The sequence below is a fragment of the Gallus gallus genome, chromosome 1 (genome assembly GCF_016699485.2).
Source record: "Gallus gallus isolate bGalGal1 chromosome 1, bGalGal1.mat.broiler.GRCg7b, whole genome shotgun sequence".
NCBI classification, from domain to species: Eukaryota; Metazoa; Chordata; class Aves; order Galliformes; family Phasianidae; genus Gallus; species Gallus gallus.
The window spans coordinates 2539851-2557044 of NC_052532.1; the positions used below are offsets into that span (position 1 = coordinate 2539851).

A 17194-nucleotide genomic window follows, 5' to 3' on the forward strand; every position below is an offset into this window, starting at 1 on the left:
AAGGCCAGGTTGGATAGGGCCCTGGAGGTTGGTGGCCCTGCCTGTGGCGTAAGAGTTGGAGCCTGATGATCCTTGAGGTCCCTTCCAACCCAAGCCATTCTGTGATTCTATAAAGGGAGCTTTTTTTTTGTTTGTTTGTTTGTTTTGTAAACAGAAACCTCATTAAATGGCTTTTGGTTAGACTTAGATGTTTTTCAAGCTTGTAGAATTAGTGGATCTTATACTATATGTACTTATACTACTTCTGTGTGGGAAAGTTAATTCATAGACTTGAAGAATTCGGTGCCCTGCTGTGTCAGTTCTCACCCAGGCTTCGGGCTCATTCATCTGGCTTTGTCAACATAAAATAAATGCTTATTCCATGCCCACCTGCTTAAGTGAAATGAGGAGAATTTAAGGAAAAAACTTTTTTCCAACAAGAGAGACTAAAAATATTGGTATGTATGATGTTATGAATGTTCTGCTATTAGGGGACAGATGTGTATGAAAACACTTGATTAATTACATATGAAACGGAGAGAAATAAATTCCTATGAGTAAAAAGCACATTTGCCTTTACTACTTGAAGCTCAGATGTTTGCCTGGATTCTACTTTATAGCAGTGTATTTTTTTTTTTTAAGAAAAATGTCCTTAATTTAACTAGATCATCATTAATTTAACTGTATGCTTTTTCATAATTTTCAGAAGATACTTTTAATTGTCAAGTTGTTTAATAAGTATAATTTTTAATGGCTCTCTAGCGTTGTACATTAGAATTTGAAAGGCAGTTAAATCACAAGAAAGCACTTTGCTTTATAGAAAAAATAATGTATTATGCAGTTGTTTCTGTAACTAGGAATATATTGTGTTCTGTTAACACTTCATTTAATTCTCTTTTAATTGTAGTTAATGATGAAGAACTAAAGAAAAGAATAGCAGAAGAATTGGCATTAGAACGAGCCAGGAGAGACGCTGAAGCACAAAAGAGAAGGTTTGTTTGTTAATAACAGTATTTGAAACAAATGTATTTAATGCTTTTATTACTGCTATTTATCTATTTATTATAAGCAGTTAAACTTGGTGCCCTCAAGACAAATAGTAGATAAGACCCTTGGGCTAAATAACCAGTTTTGATATTAAATGTACATTAAAAGCAGCAAATCAACTGACACTGCCTTGTTAACATTTTGTATCAGTTTTTACCTGACTTCTTTTGTCTCTTAAAATCAATCTTCCTTCTCTTGAAAAAATCACTGTGGAGAGATAGCAATAGGGGATAGCAATAGGAGATAGCAATAGGCACATGGGTTACTTATAACCCCTCTGTTTTAAGTCTTCTGTTTGATCAAAAAGTACATTTTTAACAGCAGTAGAAATGGTAGTTCTTGTTATTTCTGTGAATTCTAGATTTCTCTGTGCTGCAGAATGTTTTCAACTGCTTTAATACTTAATGTCTTAGCACCTTGAAGATACAGAGTATGGTAGTTAGACAGTTTACCTGCAAAAAAACCTTCTTTATATCCCTTTTGTATGTAAAACCATTACTTTCTTAGGTGTGTTTTTTCAGAGGCTGTAGAGACTAATTACTGTGAGGGGCTTGATAGAAACACACAGAAAATAGCTGTAGAGTTGGGGTGTAGGATTTACATATATATTCCCTCTGAGTTTGATGCTGGTAATCATTGACAATTTAAAAACTTCCAGTTTGAATTGGACATTGGTTTGGCTATATGGTGAACTTGGTGGATTTGTGTTGTAATTCGTAGTTTCTTTCAGTGATTTTGTTGAAAAGAGAATACAACACACAGATTACAAATATTAACCTACTCATTGTCTTCCCCTCTGAGAATGGGAAGAAAGACTCATCATGATGGATTTTAAAAATTAGGGTGTAATTAGTGCTACTTAAACTGTCTGCATATATAGCAGTTGTTTTCTACACATCATTATATTGTTATTTAATTGTGTTAGGCTGATGGAGTATGTAATTAGCTAGGACTATATAAATGCCCAAGAAAATGAATCGGGCTTTTTTTTTTTTAATCAGCAGTAAAGGAAATCAATGCGTAATATTAAAATCTCTCCTCTTTGAACTGAACCTTGACAGGAAAGCTTGTGTTGCATTTGAGCTGAATGTTGGCTGCTTAGATTTCATCTACACGTGTTTACAGTATGGAAATGTTTGTTTTATAACTTAAGTATTTTGTCCCTTGACACTTCTCAGCGATTTTCATCAGGTATCCCATAACTCAGTTTCTGTTGGTTGTGCATTGACCTGTGAGAGGTAGGGAGCAGGCTGGCTTTTCACACACCCGATGCTATGTTTTACAGGGGCTATTGCTGGCAGCCTTCCTTAGTGTGGCCAAGGAATGTGTCATTTTTTAAAGGATTGTGTAAAATTCTTATGTTCTCTTAAATTTGGTTTGAAGAATCTGTGCTTTTGAAATATAAACTATCAAACTAAATATAAAACAAAAATACCAACATGAAAATGACTTGTAAAAGCTGCTAACTAGACTTTTAACATCTTTTCTAGTTTTTTTTTTCTAGAAATAATCAAGACTTTCTTATTTTACTTTCTACTTTACTTTCTGTCTCATAAAATAGCTTTAAAAGATGGAAGTGTTTACTTAGCTGCTACTTGAGGTGTTTTATGGACTGAACTCTGGTTGAAGTTTGTGTTGTTAAAAATGCTGGAGAAGCACTGTAGCAAATGTGGAGCTGTTCTCCTTCAGAACGTGTTCTTCTGAGAGTGAAGTGACTGCTGCTATGTTGACCTCATGAAGAACAGATTTATGTTGTTCAGGTTCAACGTACCTACACCTCCTGTTCTATTCCAGTTGAGAAAGCAATCTCTCCTAAATTCAGGGGCATGAGGAATGTCTGGAGAAGTGTTCTTTTTTCTTTTACTTTTTTCTTTTTTTTTTTTCTTTTTTCTTTTTTTAAGTCAAGATCCATACTTTCAGGCAAAAAAAGCCTGCAATTTTCTGTACAACCTCAGGTATCTATCAGTCTTCTGGACACTCATGTACTTTTAGAGCTGGTATAATTTTTCATCATTACCGGACTTCAATTTTGAAGCAGAAACTTAAGAGCTCAGTGTACACTGTTCAGATAGAGCATTTTATACCTTTCATGTTGGTGCAATGCAGAGACTTCTAGGTAATACAAACAAGACAAGCCTAAAAAGATTCTTTTCGCATTTAGTTATATGTAGTAAATATGAAAGCACATTGATGCAATGTTGGAAGGTGGAACAAAACCTGAATTCCCAGCTGTACTGTGCTTAAAACATATATTGGAATAAAACAGTTGTTAGCATTCATAGGGTATATTCCAAGAGCAACTAGCAGCCATTTCAGAGTTCAAGAACTTGAGGCCATTATTCAAGTCTACAGAATCATAGAATGGCCTGGGTTGAAAAGGACCACAATGATCATCGAGCTTCAACCCCCCTGCTATGTGCAGGGTCTCCAACCACCAGACCATGCTGCCCAGAGCCACATCCAGCCTGGCCAGAACCAGTGCAGTTCACAGAAGCAGAAACAGAGTACTTTGTTCATTGTATCAAACATGTTCTCAAATCACACTGTTTTCCAGGTAAGGGTACCACATCTGGAGGGTGGTGGCCCTGCCTGTGGCAAGGAGGTTGGAACTTGATAGTCTTTGGGGTCCCTTCCACCCCAAGCCATTCTATGATTCTATGGTTCTGTGATGTTAATACTTGAACACATAAAAAAAAGGAAGTGAAGTGTAGGCTTGGTAACCTATACGGAGGATGCAGAATACAAATGCATCAGTGTTGTTTAAGGCTGGTTGGATTGAGGAGGATGGTGTCTGCTGTGTGTGCTAATAGCATCATGTAGAACGGTGATTCAGTAGCTCTTTCAGCTTTGTATTTCAGGCTCTTTGGTAGGCAAGTGAATAGAATGAAGCCAGACCTCTGCATTTGGATGAAAGATTTGCTACTTTTATCTGGTAAAAAGCAACTTGGAATGCTGTACTTCTAGTGTTTAAATTTTTTGGAAGATTAATGGTTGGGGCATAAGCCCACTATTAGTGAATTTAATGGATACCATAGCATTAAAAACTACTTTGCTTTGCACTTTCAATACATTAAAAAAAAAAATTCAAATTGATAATCTACTACTTTTTTCTTGACTATCTTTAAGTCAGATATTGATGGTATGTGACATTGATATCTGTAATTAAAGTCTTTGTGTTCCTGTATTTATTTCATGAAATGTTTACTAAAGATTATGTATTTAGCAAGTGTATATATTCATTCCCTTCTCAAAAACAGTTTTGCTATCTTTAAGTAGAAGTAAATTTAAACGTACGTGTTTGGAACTTGTAACTGTCAATTGTATCTAATTCTATCCATCTAATGGATAATTTCAGTACTGTTTCTGTATGCATTGGATCACCACATTTTGATCTGATTGTGATGTGTCGTATATTCATTTAAGACTGAAAGAAGATTTTTATTAACTTGCTATGTAGTTCATTTATTCGTACATACATACACAGTACAAATGGTTTAAATTTTCCCCAAATTATGATCAGTCTCTCCAGGATTTTCTTCTCTCAGAATATGAAAGTATGTAGTGGTTGTGGAAGCATCATAAATTAATGCAAAAGTTAATAACTACCATCATGAGAACATGTGTGGCTTGTAATGTGTTGATGGAAATTGAAGCGCTGCCAGTGGCTGAATTCCCTCATGTTTAACCATTCTGAGCCAGAACACCACCTCATCTCACATATTGTTTTCACAGGCCAACTAATGGACAAACATTCCTGGAAGTGCTTTAATAAAGCTGCCTTCTGGCTGAATTTCTCCTGGGAGTTTCTCTACTTATTCTGATAGACTGGATGAATACAGTCTCTGTCTGTAGAAGCATTTTTCATTTTCGTATTCTTAAGAATAAGCAATGTTTATCCTCTCAGAAATAGGCAGAATTGCATGTGGAGGATCTTCCTTGTGTTGGAGATTGGGTATTTAGACCTTGAGTCTGACCAGTAGGTATTCCTATGCCCTCTAATCAGTTCTGGAAACTCAGAATGTGCTAGCAGTCCAGAATTTTGTAATAATACCATACTGACCACAAACCCCACTGAAGACTCAAAGTTTATACTAATGTATTTGTTCTTTTACTCAGCTCAGCTGTTGTCTCTCACTGTGGCTTTTGAACATTAAGAGTTTCCTCTCAAGAGTCTTTTCATTTAGAAAAGTTAAGCTGATTTTTATTCAATTGCAGTGGAACTTGTGGTGACTGCATTAGTAGATGTGACCAGTTAATATGTTGGAGCTACAGTCTTACGATAATGCTCAAGGTAATTTACAGGTTGTAATACTGTTAGTATTAACAACTATAATATAGAAATAATACTATTATTACAATTATAATTACTAGAGAACTTCCTATTTTGAACAGAATAGGAAAGAATAATGTGTGTTCTTTCCCCTAGATTAAGTATAGAATTAATATTCTCATAGTCTGTTTCCAGTTCATGTCAGTACCTGCCATTAGCTCGCAATAATACACTGCTCTTTATAATGTTTATTATTTAATGAAAACAGAGTCTTAGCTAGTACCTTAATCATGTGTTTGTGGCTTATTGAACAATTACTTGGGCATGTTTAATGGCTTTCTGGTATGACTTTTGTTACTGCCTCTGGTGTATATGGACCCTTCAGAACAACTGAAAAAGCAGGCTTTTGTCCCCTGTTAAATAGCTGCCACAGCCTCTTACACATCTCTGGAAGAGAAGCCTCCTAAAAGAGAGAATCATAGAATCAAAATGTTGAACAGACACAAGGTTTCCCCAGGCGAATACTGTGAGGGACCATGTCAACGGCTTTGGTGAAGTCTACGTAGACTACATCAACAGCCTTTCCCTATCTACCAGTCTGGTCACCCAGTCGTAGAAGGAGATGAGGTTGGTCAAGCATGACCTGCCTTTCATGAACCCGTGCTGGATGGGTCTCATTCCCCTGAATGCCATGCACGTGCCATGTGATCACATCCAAGATGATTTGCTCCATAACTTTCCCTGGTACTGAGGTCAGGCTGACAGGCCTGTAGTTCCCTGGATCCTCCTTATGGCCCTTCTTGTAGATGGGAGTCCCATCGGCAAGCCTCCAGGCCTCTGGGACCTCTCCAGATAACCAGGAGTGCTGGTAGATGGCTGAGAGCAGCTTGGCAATCGCTCCTGCCACCTCCCTCAGCACCCTAGGGTGGAGCCTGTCTGGTCCCGTGGACTTGCGAATAAACATGAGAACCTGAGTTTGACAGTAGTGTCAACCAGGAAGAGATATTTGTTGGCATGGTTTCTTTTTCAAAAAATTCTTAACTTTATTCTCCAGTGTGATAATATAAAGAGATGCCAGATTTGTGAAACTAGATGTTTGCAGTGACATGAAATTATACAAAATATGACATAGAAATTTCTGAGTCCTTTAGCTGTTTAGATTTCTTCCTGAAGTATAGTCTTACTGTTATAGATCACTACACTATAACTTGTCACAGCTGTTGAACTTTTTTTTTTTGTTGGAATAAATTTTGTGATGAGAGAGTCTGAAATAACTTCACTGTGTCAGAAAACTTTGAAGTCATTAGAAGCACTTAGAATAACACAGAATAACTCAGTTGGAAGGGACCTAGGAATATTGTTACAGGGCTAACAAACAGTTAGTGTGTCACTGAGAGTGTTACCCAAATGCCTCTTGAACAACTTCACAAGCATGGGGCATCAACCACCTTGAATGGAAGCCTGTTCCAGTGTTTTATACTACACAAAATGCAGACGTATCCCATGAACTTCAGCCACTAGAAGCTTCTTCTGATCAGTAGGATGCATCTGTTCCATCAGGGTTTGCAGAGAGGTCTGTACAGCTCAGTGAACCAGTGGCTATATTCTGGGACAAGATGACAGTGATAAGCTAGTACTAGGGATCACAAATTGCACTTTTGCAAGAAGTAATACATGACCAGAACCCAGCTCAACCTAGACTGGGTGAGGTAAAGTGAGGTCGGGGGAGGAGGCAACCCTGTTGTTAAGATCCCTACCTCTGCCCACCTTAGCAAAAACGGGGAAGGATGAAGCTGACAAATGTGTGTGTGAGATTTCTGATCTTTATTGTGTTGGACTGTTGGAAAGAAATAAGAAGGTGGGACTGGTACACTGCTGCTCCTATACAGACTTCGGCTGTCTGCGGGGGCTTTGGCTCTGATGTTGGACCTGGGAGGAGCTTCACTCCTGGGATGGCCTCTGCTGCTGCACCTGGCTCATCCTGCCTCTTTGAGGTGAGCTACGGGAAGTTTAGGGTGGAAATCTCTCTGGGGAAGGGCTTTGTGTGCGGGCCCGCCCTCGCTGCATGGTCCGTCCCCTGCGTTCAGGCACTGGGGCAGCCCTCAAGGATCTCAATGTTGCAGATCTTGCTGAGCTGTGAGTATTGCTCGGATCAACTGGTGCTCGCATTTGCCTGCTGCCGTGCCGTCCTCGTGGCCGACTCTGGCAACTCGGAGCCCGATCTTGCAGCGGGGAGCGGCTTCGTGTACGGCTTCTTCCCCGCTGCCTGGGACATCTTCTGTGTGCAGCTGCCAGAGATGCCCTGGATGCCCTCCGCCTGGTGAATGTGTGGGAGTCACTCTCAGCACTCGGGGCTGCTGTTTGTCTTGTCTGGCATCCTTGGAGCTGCTCACGGTGAGCCTCATCTTCACATAAACGTGGGCTGTTTGTCCACTGCTCAGTCCCACGCTCACTAAGCCTGTTGCTGTGCTCAGACACATGGGAGCTCTGTGGTGTCCCTAATGCTGCCTGGTTAGCAAGCATGGAGCTGAAGGTCTCAGGCTCCATGGAGCTGCTGGATGGACCTAGAGCCGTCTGGCTGGCAGTGCTGGGACCGGTGAGCTCAATCTTGGTGCTGGAGCCTGTAAGGGGAGGCAGGAAGGTCATGAATCTGAAGATGCAGCACCACAGTGGGATCTGCTATCCCTCTTAGAGCAAAGCTGCCCCGAGCGCTTGCTGCCAGGTCTTTGCCTGGCCCCAGTATGGTGCCACATGGCTGATTGCCTCTTACCGGTACCCAGGCCAGCACAGCCGTCGCACTCCCATGTGGTTCTTGTGTCACTCAATTGGGAGCATTGTCGATGGGTGCCCTCAGCAGCGCAGGAGCTGCACAGGAACAGCTGCCAGGGCCTGGGGAAGCAAAGGGGTTGTGGCTGTGAGGACTGAGTGATCCAAGCCAGAAAGTACCTGGCTCATCTCTGTTGCTCAGTCCTTGATTCCCCAGCCTGGGGTGAGGCTGAGATGCCACGCAGAGCCTCAGAGAGCTGCTGTGGTAACTCACCCCCTTCTCTCTGCATGCTCTCTGCCTCCGTGGTAAAGGCACTTGCTGGCATCGCAGCGTCTGTGCCTCTCTAAAGATGGGTCATATGCATCACTGGCCTCCCATAATGGTCTTCTACAAGAGAAGGGAGGAGAAATTGATTAGCAACTAGTGTCACCAGTATATGATCCAAGGTTATTTCATCTCATCCACCCCAACCCTATTTCCAGCTTCTCCATGAAGCTGGGGCACATGGTCATGAGACAGCAAAGGCCCAGGCCTGCCAAGACAGTCCCTGGGCAGGCCCAGCATTCATGCCTTCTCATCTGGACGGTTTGGCAGAAAGACACCAACCTTAATGGGATTTGGATCCCCATGTTGGACATCTCTTCATAGAATACAATCTTGTTTTGACAGCTGGGGCACTGGAAGCATGCAGTGCCAGCACTCAAGGCCTGTTGCTGCAGGAGAAGCACAAGCAGGGTGAGCGTGAGCAGCGCCTGGTGCTGCTGAGCACCGAGCGTGCCTGCAGGGTGCGGGGTGGGCTCCTACCTGGATGCAGTCCCGGTGGAACCAGACGTGTTTGCAGGCTGGGCACACCATGGTGTGGTAGGACAAGCTGTCCCCCACAGGCTCCAAGCAGACGAGGCAGATGGTGCCTTGTGCTGGAGCTTCCTGAGTGGCCTGTTGAGGGCGGTGCTCCCAGCAGAAGGACCTGGGGGAAGACGGAAGGGATGGGCACGGTGAGAAGTGCTGCGAGGAGGGCAGGGGACCAGGAAGGAGCCCCCGGGCCCTGGCTCTGGCTCTGTCAGGCTGCTGGGAGGTGTAACCGCGGGTTCCTCCGTGGCTTGGCTGCTGCTGAGAGCCCTTACCTGTAGTCTCCAAAGTACTGGGTGATGCATTCGCCGTCCTTGGCACAGGGCAGATGGAAGCTGCGTGCACAGCCTCTCTCTGCGCATGTGACGGCAGCCCCCCTCTCGCCGCAAACACAGCATTGCTGGAAAGAGCAGAAGAGCCCCATGAGCGACAGGCTGAGGGCCTCCACGGCTGGCCCCACACCTCTGGGCAGGGCAGAGGATGTGGGCACTGCAGGGAGCCTCTCTGCAAAGCTGCCTGGCGGGCAGGGCTGATGTCGTATGGGCAGGACTTTGTCCTGGAGGCAGTTGGACATTGGGTCGAGAGTAAGCTGGAGTGAGCCCCTGCTGGCCCAAACCTGCCTGCTCTGTACAGGTCCTCACCTTCTTGTTTGCCTGCCTGACCTTGCGTGCGATGGCAGCAAGCGGGAGGACCTCAATTCCTGGTCTTGCTTTAGCCGTGATGTTGGCAGACGTCTGTAGGAGAGAAAGAGCGAGCAGGATCTCATTAGGACGGAAGGACAGGGAGCATCCCCGGCAGGAATGTGGAAGGTGCCCATGGGGGAACTCACCAAGCAGAACTCATGGACATGAATCCCAGTCTCGAAAAGTGTGTGCCCGCAGATGTCCGGGTCGACATCTGCCTGGCCACACAGCGCACACACTGCAGAGGAGAGAGCAAATGCAAGCAGCGGTGAGCAGCTGGCGGGACCAGACGTCCCTGAGGGCTGTCCCCAGGGTCCTGCTCTGTGTCTGCCGTGCTGGCTGGAGGCGGTGGAGGGGAAGGGGCCACGGCAGGTCCCAGGCAGCCACAGCCCAAGCTGGGCCCCCTTGCCGAGGAGCAGAGGGGCCCAGCCCCATGCCTGCCTGGGAGCTCCTGCCTGCCCCTTCCTCCCCGCTCATCTCTCAGCCGCAGGCAGAGGCCCAGCGCCCCTCTGCCCAGCATCGGGAGCTGTACACAGGGATGCTGTGCTCTCACCTGGCTCCTCCGAGCTGGAGGCCTTCCGCTTTCTAGTGGACATGATGTGCGTTAACAGCGAGCACTGTGAGAGTCCCTGCTCTCTCTGCGCCTCGCCAGGCCGCACTGACGCTCGGGCTGAGCCCGGCAGCCTTTGCTGTGCTCCAGGCTTCGCGCGTCACAATAGGCGCACTCTGACACGCACTGTGACATCACGGTCACCACGGCCTTGGTGGGGGTGTGGATGTGGGTCCCCATAGAAGATAGCCGAGGCTTGGCAGGCAGTGCAGAGTCAGGTCAGGAATTGCAGCCTCCCTCAACCTGCTGGCACTGCTGCCCCAGCCTGAGCCCGGAGTGGAGCTGTCCCTTGGCCATGGCTGTAGCCCTGGAGCCACACTAGCATTTCTTGTCTGAGTCCAGTCTAGGTTTCTATAGTCTAGTAAACATTTGGACGTTAACAGTATTTTTGATGTCTAGTGTGTGTGGTGCTTTTTACATGGTTTGGTAGTTATAGCACAAGCTGGAATTGTTTTAGTCTAGAAGAGGTGATAAGATTAACTCTTAGAGGAAATTCTTTACTCAGTGGTTCATGAGTGGAATTGCTCTGGAACATACCTCCAAGGGAGGCAGTGGTGTTACCGTCCCTGAAGGTGTGCAGGAAACTTGGAGATGCGACACTGAGGGCCATATTTAGTGGGCATGGTGGGGATGACCCATCTGGATGCTACCAGTTCTGCCTGCTGAGACTGCCCTGGTAGGGGTTTGAATGTGAGGTCCCTTCCAACCCCTACAATTCTTCAGTTCTGTACTGCAGCCTCTTTAGTGGCAACGTGTGGTTGTATGAACTTACAACGATCATCTTTTGTTCTTCATCCATCATCCTTCTTTGTTCTAACTACTACTACAACGTAGCTCTCTCTTTGTTCATTGCATTTCCTCAGCTTTGATTTGTCACCAAATTTTCAGCACAATCAACATTTTATTATCATGATATATGCTTGGGAATAATACTCTTTTCACTGGGAAATTTGTCTTTTTATCTTTCTTTGTCTAAGTAGTGGGGAGCCTTCCTAGGAAAGATCTTCACTGTACTGTTTAAAAATTAGTCACACAGAAAAAGAAATCAAAGCTTTAAAATATAGTCTGCAACAAAGACTTGAAAAGTATTTCCAGCAGTCATGGGAAGCAAGAGCAGGGCTGTAGGATGGGATGGGTTTGCACAGTTTTCTGTAGTGGCTGCTGGGCTACCCCGTTCCTGCATGTAATTTGTCTTCCATCTGTAAAACCTGTAATGCAAGGAAAGAAAAGGAAAAAAAGGGGGGGGGGGGGGGGGGGGGGGGGGGGGGGGGGAACCAGCAAAACTCTGACTGCCTTGGGATACAGCTTCTCTGGGCATCTGCCATGTATTTCCAATAGCTTTGCATCCATGTGCTGCAGGCATTGGGAATTACAGCTGTGTTTGCAAACTCTGCTTACCTAGCTGAGCACTGGCACTCTTTAGACATCCGAGAAGATCCTCATGTTCACTCCAGATGCTAAGTTCAGGGGATGAGACAAAACTTGAGAGAGCTTAGAAGGCCAGCTTTGACATCAATCAGCTTTTCAGAGAACTTAAGCAGGTCAAGAGCAGTAAACCTTATGCCCTGGAGTCACAGCCTCTCCTGCAGAGCTGAATGAGCTCTGTACTTCAGCATCTTTATGATTGCCCAGAGAAGCTGTGGATGCCCCATCCCTGGAGGTGTTCAAGGCCATACTGGATGGGGTCCTATTCTAACCTTATATTCCGGCAACCCTGCCCATAGCAAGTGGTTGGAACTAGTTCAACTTTTAAGGTTGCCTCCAACCCAAGCTTTTCTGTGATGCTGTGGCAACCGTCTCTGCTGTAGTACCGCTGCCACGAGCTGAGCGTCTTATCTTCAGTGTTTGTCTCAAGTGCACAGCTCCTCCAGTCTACTTCTTTGTTGTGGGCAGGAGGGAAAACATTAATGGTGTGCATCATACCTTAGCTACAAATTAAAAGTATTCTACGCTCACAGACACAAGTGATTCAGTACCAAGCTTATTGAAACAAGAGAAAGAAAACTCTCAGATTTACTGTGTATGAACTGTGGACTGCCCAAGCAAATTCCTTCCAGCACAGCTTGAGTTTTCCTGACTGCAGATGAGCGCAGCTGAAAGTTATCTTTTTTTGGTGCCTTTTCACTGCGATGCCCTTTTGGCCTTTTTTATTTCTCTCTCCAAAGACAAAACCTGTCTGCTCACTCTTGCTCAAACTTCTGCCATTCCTCTTTGTTCCTTTTCTAAAGAGGAAAATAAGAAATTATTTTATTTTTCATTTAACCTGAGTGTTGAATACTTTTACTAGGCAACCCTAGGAAAATTCTGTTGAAGGTGAGATGTTCCAAGACTTGGAGAAGAAATGAGGTAAGACCCTGAAGTTCTCACAGCAATGACAAGTAGAACCAGATATGAGATACAGGCTGGCATTCTGCCTTGAGGAATGATTGGGATCTGTATTTGGATTTGTCCAGCTCAAAAGAAATGTTTATGCGTACATATCAAAGCTACAACCCTTATACAGACACAGGAGGGAGGCCTACCCATGACATGATTTCCTTCAAGCCTACATCTAAACTGAGTTGGAAAAACTGTGTTAGTTAAGACAGAATTTAAGGTGGCAAAGGCTGTATGACCACCTCGAAAGATGCAGCTGTTACAAGAGAGAGCACTGGCAAAGCTCTGCTTTTTGCTCTTCAATGCTGCTTGCCCTGTAAATGGTAGGTGAAAGGAGAGGTTTAAGGGGATTGGAAGAAGTCCAATGAGCATAGCTGTGGCTACTACAGCACTGTTTGTTTGTTTTTAAATTTCGACATTTCTTAATTTATAAAAATTTTTCTAAGTTTGTTTTTGTGGAAAGGACAGTCTCCTCCACGGGGATCCCAAATCCCTGAAGCCAGAGTAGTCCCAGAAATAAGAAATGCTGCTCGGAATCTAAACTTGTCGAAGTCCTTTCAAGTTGGGCACCAGAAGTCCTGGCCGGCCTGATGGGTGACAGTGGCCGCTCCCTGCCACCCTCTGTGGCACTGTGGTCACCTCACCACGTGGTCATGGGGGATGTGGGTGCGGGCCCTCACCTGCCAAGCAAGAGAGTGGCAGCTCCACAGCTTCTCTGGGCAACCTGTTCCAGTGCATCGTTGCCCTCTGACTAAAGGATTTCCTCCCAACATCCAATCTATGTCTATCTCCCTTTTTGTTCAAGATTATACGCCACCTCCGAGCGCAGCTAATTCCCTCAGGCTTCCCTCGACACCTTTCCACTTGCCGGGGTAACATCCCAGATCTTATCTGAAAGGATACTTTTCCTTCCTGGCAGAGAAAGAATCGCTTCCATAGGAGATATCCCTTTCCCAATGGCTTTGTCAGTGTCCTCTTCCCTTCAAAGGGATCCCAGATGCCTGGCGTTGCTGCCCGCTAGGTTCGGGCCGCAGGCCCCGTTCTCCTGTTAGCAGAGCGGCCAGGGGGCACAGTGCTCAGCCAGATGATGGCTGAAGTCTTTTCATCCGTAGTCAGGAGTTGGACAGTTATTGTCACCTCTGTGAGTTCTGCCTGTTCTTAGAATCATAGAATCGTAGACTCAGAGATCCTCGAATGTTGGAGGAAGGCTGGAGAAGACCTCTGAGATCACCTAGACCAACTGTCCACCCCTCAGCAATATTGCCCACTAAGCCATGCCTAAGCCATGCCTAAACCATGCCTATTGCGTCGAGTTCTGGAGCCCCCAACACAAGAAGGAGATGGAGTTGTTGGGGCAGGGCCAGGGGAGGGCCACGAAGATGATCAGAGGGCTGGAGCAGCTCAGGGACGGGGACAGGCTGAGGGAGTTTTGGGTACTTCAGCATGGAGAAGAGAAGGCTGCGAGGAGACCTTCTGGCGGCCCGTCAGTACTGGAACGGGGGCTACGGAAAAGCTGGGGAGGGACGTTTCATGAGGGCATGTTGCGACAGGACGAGGGGAAATGGCTTGGAACTGGAAGAGGGTTGATTTGGACTGAATATTAGGAAGTAATGCGTTACTGTGAGGGTGGTGAGACACTGGAACGGGTTGCCCAAGGAGGCTGTGGATGCCCCCTCCCTGGAAGCATTCAAGGCCAGGCTGGATGGGGCCCTGGGCAGCCTGGTGTGGTGGTTGGCGTCCCTGCCTGCGGCGGGGGGGCTGGAACGAGATGGTGTGAAAGGTCCCTTCCAGCCCACAGCATTCTGTGATTTTAATTGCCTGGCATTCCTTAGTGTCCCCAGCTCCCCCGAGAGCGCTGCCACCAGGCTGAGCAGACCATCCACCTGCTCTCACCTCATGCAGGTGGTCTCTCTGCCGCCCTCGGATGGCAGCAGCAGGCTCGGGCACTCCGTGCGGCCCGAGACCTGAGGAGCTGTATTCCTGGGTAGGCACGCAGTTTGGGTAGGTGCGTTCTTTTTGGCAAGAGCTTTCTTCCTGGTGGAGGCCACGGCTAGGTTTGTTGTCGAGGAGGAAGCCAATAGGTGAGGTGGTCTCCTGAGTGGGGAGGGAGAGTCTGCCTTCCCTGCTCGCCGTGCCTGCGCCAACGGCTGTGCCACAGTCTGTCTGCTGGCTCTGTTCAGCCACGCTCCTGGTTGAGCACGGCCCCTGAGAGGAGCCTTTGTACGTTCAGGATTTGACCCCGTCACTCGTGGCTCCGCTCACAGCGCCTCAGAGCCCCTGCGCTCGCACTCTGTGAGGGGACTGCGGGTCCCTGCCTCTCCCTGAGCTGTTTCCCGCAGATTTCTTGCGATGGCTCGGCTCCGTCCTCATCCTCTTCCCCCGTTCCCATCTTTGTGGAAGTTTATTTCCTTACTGAATGCGCCGACATTCTCAGCCGTTTTCTCTGGTGAGCTTGTGACCACGGGCACCTGGCAGTGGCACAGATGGGTTCTGTGGCTGAGCCACCAGTCCTCTCACAGGGCCTGGAGCAGCTGCAGGGCCTGTCGCAGGGCCTGTCACAAGCGCAGGGCCTGTCTCGAGGGCAGAAGCAAGCGCACGGCCCACGGCAGGGCTTAGAGCAACCACAGCACCCAGCGTAAGGGCTGGGGCAAGCACAGGGCCCGTCACAACGGCAGGGCCTTTCAGCAGGGTTGAAGCAGCTGCAGGCCTCGTTGTGACAGCTGGAGCAACTGCCGCCTGCGTTGGAGGGTTGGAGCGGTTGCAGGGCCTGCTGAGTTGTCGTTGGCTCCAAAGGCGTCCAGGGATGGAGCACCCACGTCGTCTGTGGGCTGCCTATCCCAGCACCTCAGCACTCTCTCTGTGAAGAACTTGGTCCTGGCATCCACGCTAAGGCTTCCCTCCCTGAGCTTAGAAACGTTCCCCCTCAGACGTGGCAGCAGTGCCCACGTGCAGGAGGAAAGCCCAAGCTGTGACGCAGCTGGAAGCAGCCCTGGACCTGCCATGTACCCTGAAGACGGTGGCACCCCAAGCCCAGCACCGGGCTGCCCCTGCCAGTGCGGCCTGGGTTCTTGAGGAATGGGGGGCCCTGTGCCCCGCTGGGGATGTGGCCCGAACGCAGCTCAGCCTGGACTGGGCCAGGTGAAGGGAGGTCTGGGGAGGAGACAACCGTGTTGTCAAGGTCCCTACCTCTGCCCATGTCAGCAGAAGCGGGGAAGGATGAAACCGACAGCTGTCTGGGGGGGATCTCTGATCTTTATTGTGTTGGACTCTTGGGACCAGAGAAAGCAGGGGGGATGGGGAGGGGGGTATGACTGTTTGCCAAGGGTGGATGGCGATAGGTCAAGGGGGGATGGTTTTGAAGTAAGAAAGGGGAGGGCTTTGGGTGAGGGTCCGGGTCCGCCTTCAGCGCCTGGCCTGTCCCCTGCGTCGCGGCACTCTGGAAGCCCTTGGGGACCTCGAAGTGGCAGATCTTGTTGATCTGCGGGTGGCGCTCTGCTCCCTTGAGGCTGGCCTTCGCCTGCTGCCATGGCGTCTTCTTGGCCGGCTCTGGGAGCTCGGGTCCCGACGTTGCAGCGGGGAGCGGCTCCGTGTGCGGCTTCTTCCTGAACGCTGCCTGCGACGTCTTCTGCGTGCAGCTGCCGGAGACGCCCTGGAGGAGCCTGATGCCCTCCGCCTGGTGGCTGCGTGGGAGTCGCTCTCAGCACGTGGGGCTGCTGTTCGCCTGCTCCCACGGCGTCCTCGCAGCTGCTCAGGGGTAGCCCGGTCCTCCGATGAACGTGTGCCGTTTGTCCCCTGCTCCGTCTCAGGCACACTGGGCAGGTCGCTGTGCTCAGGCAGCTGGGAGCTCTGTGATGTCCCCAACGCTGCCTGGCTGTCGGGCATGGAGCCGAAGGTCTCAGGCTCCATGGAGCTGCTGGATGGACCCGGAGCCGGAGCCGTCTGGCTGGCAGTGCTGGGAGCGGCGAACTCAGCGTTGGCGCTGGAGGCTGTAAGGGGAGGCAGGAAGGTCGTGAGCCTGGAGCTGCAGCAGCAGCCCAGTGGGATCTGCCATCCCACTTGGGGCAGACAGACTCTGGCAACGGTGGCCCGAGCACTTGCAGGCAGGCCTTGCCTGGCCCCAGCGCGGTGCCTCGCGGCTGATTGCCTCTTACCGGTAGCCAGGCCAGCACAGCTGTTGCACTCCCACATGTCTGTGGTGTTGCTCAAGTGGGAGCACTGTCGATGGGTGCCCTCAGCAGCACAGGAGCTGCACAGGATGAGCTCCCAGGGCCTGGGGAAGCAAAGAGGTTGTGGCTGTGAGGGCCGAGTGATCCAAGCCAGGGAGTTCCCGACACAGCACGTCCCTGTTGCTCAGTGCTTGCTCCCCCAGCCTGCGGTGAGGCTGAGATCCCCCGCAGAGCCCCAGCGAGCTGCTGTGGTAACTCACCCCCTACTCTGTGCCTGCTCTCTGCCTCCGTGGTAAAGGCACTGGCTGGCATCGCAGCGGCTGTGCATCTCTAGAAGGGGTTCATAGGACTCCTCGTCCTCCCACGATGCATCTCTACAAGAGAAGGGAAGGGAAGCGATGAGCCCCCAGTGTGCCCAGCATAAGACCCAAGGTTATCCCATCTCAT

General features: G+C 48.3%; 3 protein-coding genes across 6 annotated transcripts in view; 1 reads left to right on the forward strand and 2 right to left on the reverse strand.

Moving 5' to 3' along the window:
* CHCHD3 (coiled-coil-helix-coiled-coil-helix domain containing 3) overlaps window positions 1–17194 on the forward strand; it is a 209662-nt gene that overhangs the window by 28420 nt on the left and 164048 nt on the right. For all 4 annotated transcript variants that reach the window (XM_015292450.4, XM_015292492.4, XM_416646.8 and 1 more), the window contains exon 3: window positions 887–971. In XM_015292450.4, coding sequence (XP_015147936.1) covers window positions 887–971 — 85 coding nt within the window. The remainder of the gene's footprint in view (window positions 1–886; window positions 972–17194) is intronic.
* On the reverse strand, window positions 8276–10279 carry LOC101750196 (G2/M phase-specific E3 ubiquitin-protein ligase-like). The gene is made up of 6 exons (XM_040663736.1): window positions 10149–10279; window positions 9742–9833; window positions 9554–9646; window positions 9188–9312; window positions 8868–9030; window positions 8276–8776 (listed from the first exon to the last, which is right to left on the reverse strand). The coding sequence occupies exons 1-6, from the start codon at window positions 10189–10191 to the stop codon at window positions 8516–8518; spliced, it is 777 nt and encodes a 258-aa protein (XP_040519670.1). The 5' UTR covers window positions 10192–10279; the 3' UTR covers window positions 8276–8515.
* LOC121109715 (serine/arginine-rich splicing factor 6-like) lies at window positions 15802–17107 on the reverse strand. The gene is made up of 2 exons (XM_040663840.1): window positions 16733–17107; window positions 15802–16567 (listed from the first exon to the last, which is right to left on the reverse strand). The coding sequence occupies exons 1-2, from the start codon at window positions 16767–16769 to the stop codon at window positions 15984–15986; spliced, it is 621 nt and encodes a 206-aa protein (XP_040519774.1). The 5' UTR covers window positions 16770–17107; the 3' UTR covers window positions 15802–15983.